Source organism: Penaeus monodon, chromosome 20, assembly GCF_015228065.2.
Source record: "Penaeus monodon isolate SGIC_2016 chromosome 20, NSTDA_Pmon_1, whole genome shotgun sequence".
NCBI classification, from domain to species: domain Eukaryota; kingdom Metazoa; phylum Arthropoda; class Malacostraca; order Decapoda; family Penaeidae; genus Penaeus; species Penaeus monodon.
In genome coordinates this window covers 18,321,659-18,323,342 of record NC_051405.1, presented here as the reverse complement: position 1 = coordinate 18,323,342, position 1,684 = coordinate 18,321,659, and the positions used below count along the sequence as shown (strand labels likewise).

Genomic DNA, 1,684 nt, shown 5'->3' with positions numbered 1-1,684 from the left:
TTTAAACCTGCTTGTGAGATTGGGTTAATAAAATCAGTTTTCAAGTGATCTTTGATGATTCAAAAATCTGTATGTTAATATGTAGACTACTTAAATGTTTCTAAAAATACAATCTTTATACTTTATTGTTATTCCTAACAGGTGACCTTATTTGCAGAAATTTACAGTGTGTTGTATGTAAAGTTAGAACTGTCCAGAAAGTGTGCCAATTCTTATAATTTATTTTTCAGGTCTGTTTCTTCTGGCTCACAAACTTGTTGACCTTTACCCAGAGAGTGCTTTGTCCTGGTTTGCTGTTGGATGTTATTATTATTTGATAGGTAAATCCTCAATAGTTTTCTTTTAGTGTTTATGATAATCTATAAGGAAATTTTCAGCTAGATCCTTTAAGTGAACTAATTATAATTTATATTATGAAAGTAGAATTCTTAACATATATTTTTCACTACAATCTCATGTTCTGTAAATGGATAGTGCATGTGTGTGTTCACATACATATATATATATTTTTTATTCATTCCTGATTTTAATTATGTTTCCTCAGGTAAGAATGAACAAGCAAGAAGATACCTGAGCAAAGCCACTGCCCTGGACAGAGTCTTTGGCCCAGCCTGGATTGCCTATGGCCATTCTTTTGCTGCAGAGAATGAGCATGACCAGGCCATGGCAGCATACTTCAAGGCTGCCCAGCTCATGAAGGGATGCCACCTGCCCCTGCTCTACATTGGTATGGAGTATGGACTCACGAATAACCCGAGGTTTGCTGAGAAGTTCTTCAAGGAGGCACTGGACATCGCACCTGAGGATCCATTTGTTTTGCATGAATTGGGGGTTGTGTCCTTTTGTAATCAGGAGTGAGTATATTGCTTGGGGTATGTTAGTGCTTGTCTGTGTATATTTATCCTGTTTGCATGAGTGACGGATATTTCTTCATTGGTGTTTTATCTTGAGAAGTTATTTAAGTGATATGATTATAGATCCAGTGAAATTCCTGACAACCATTTTTGTGTGTGAAGTAAAGAAAAAGAGTCATACTCACTCATAACAGCATAGTTATAGCAAGGAAATAACATTTATAAAATATACAGTTTTCAGAATCTTTCCAGCCATTGAAATCACTACATGATTTTTCCAAATTTCCAGTTACATCTCTGCAGAGTTATACCTCAGAAGAGCTGTGTCATTAGTGGAAGAGAGTGGGGTCGTAGTGGTTCCTGAGAAGTGGGCAACGCTCTTAAACAACCTCGCACATACCTGTAGGAAACTTCACAAATATGAAGAGGCATTGCATTTTCATCAACAGGTAGTGTGATTTTTTCTTTCTTTCATTCTCCTTTTCCTGGGTGTTATTTATTTGTGATTTTCTTGTTTTCATTTATTCATTCATTTATATGTATGTTGATATTATTTTGATTTAATGTGGCCATCTGATTTTGATATTTTTTTAATATGATCATCCATAGGTATTTAACATGACTGTGGATATGAATTTAGACTGGGGGGGGGGGGGATATTCTTTGTGTATTACACCATACTTAATTATTAATGCATACAAGGATGTAAAACAGGAGTAAAGAAGTGTTCCTAAGAAATGTTACAGAAGGACATTGTGATTGATTTGGTATGTTCTCTCAGCAAGGACTTTCCTGAAGACATAATGGCTTATAACTAGATGCTGAGTTAC

The 1,684-nt window shown here is 35.4% G+C and overlaps 1 protein-coding gene across 1 annotated transcript in view; it reads left to right on the top strand.

Annotated features, from left to right (window-relative positions):
* The window catches only part of LOC119585673 (cell division cycle protein 16 homolog), a gene marked incomplete in the record, with an annotated part of 8,144 nt that overhangs the window by 5,127 nt on the left and 1,333 nt on the right, over positions 1-1,684 (top strand). The window contains 3 exon segments of the mRNA XM_037934349.1: positions 231-320; positions 545-854; positions 1,144-1,303. Of these exon segments, the coding sequence (XP_037790277.1) occupies positions 231-320; positions 545-854; positions 1,144-1,303 (560 nt within the window).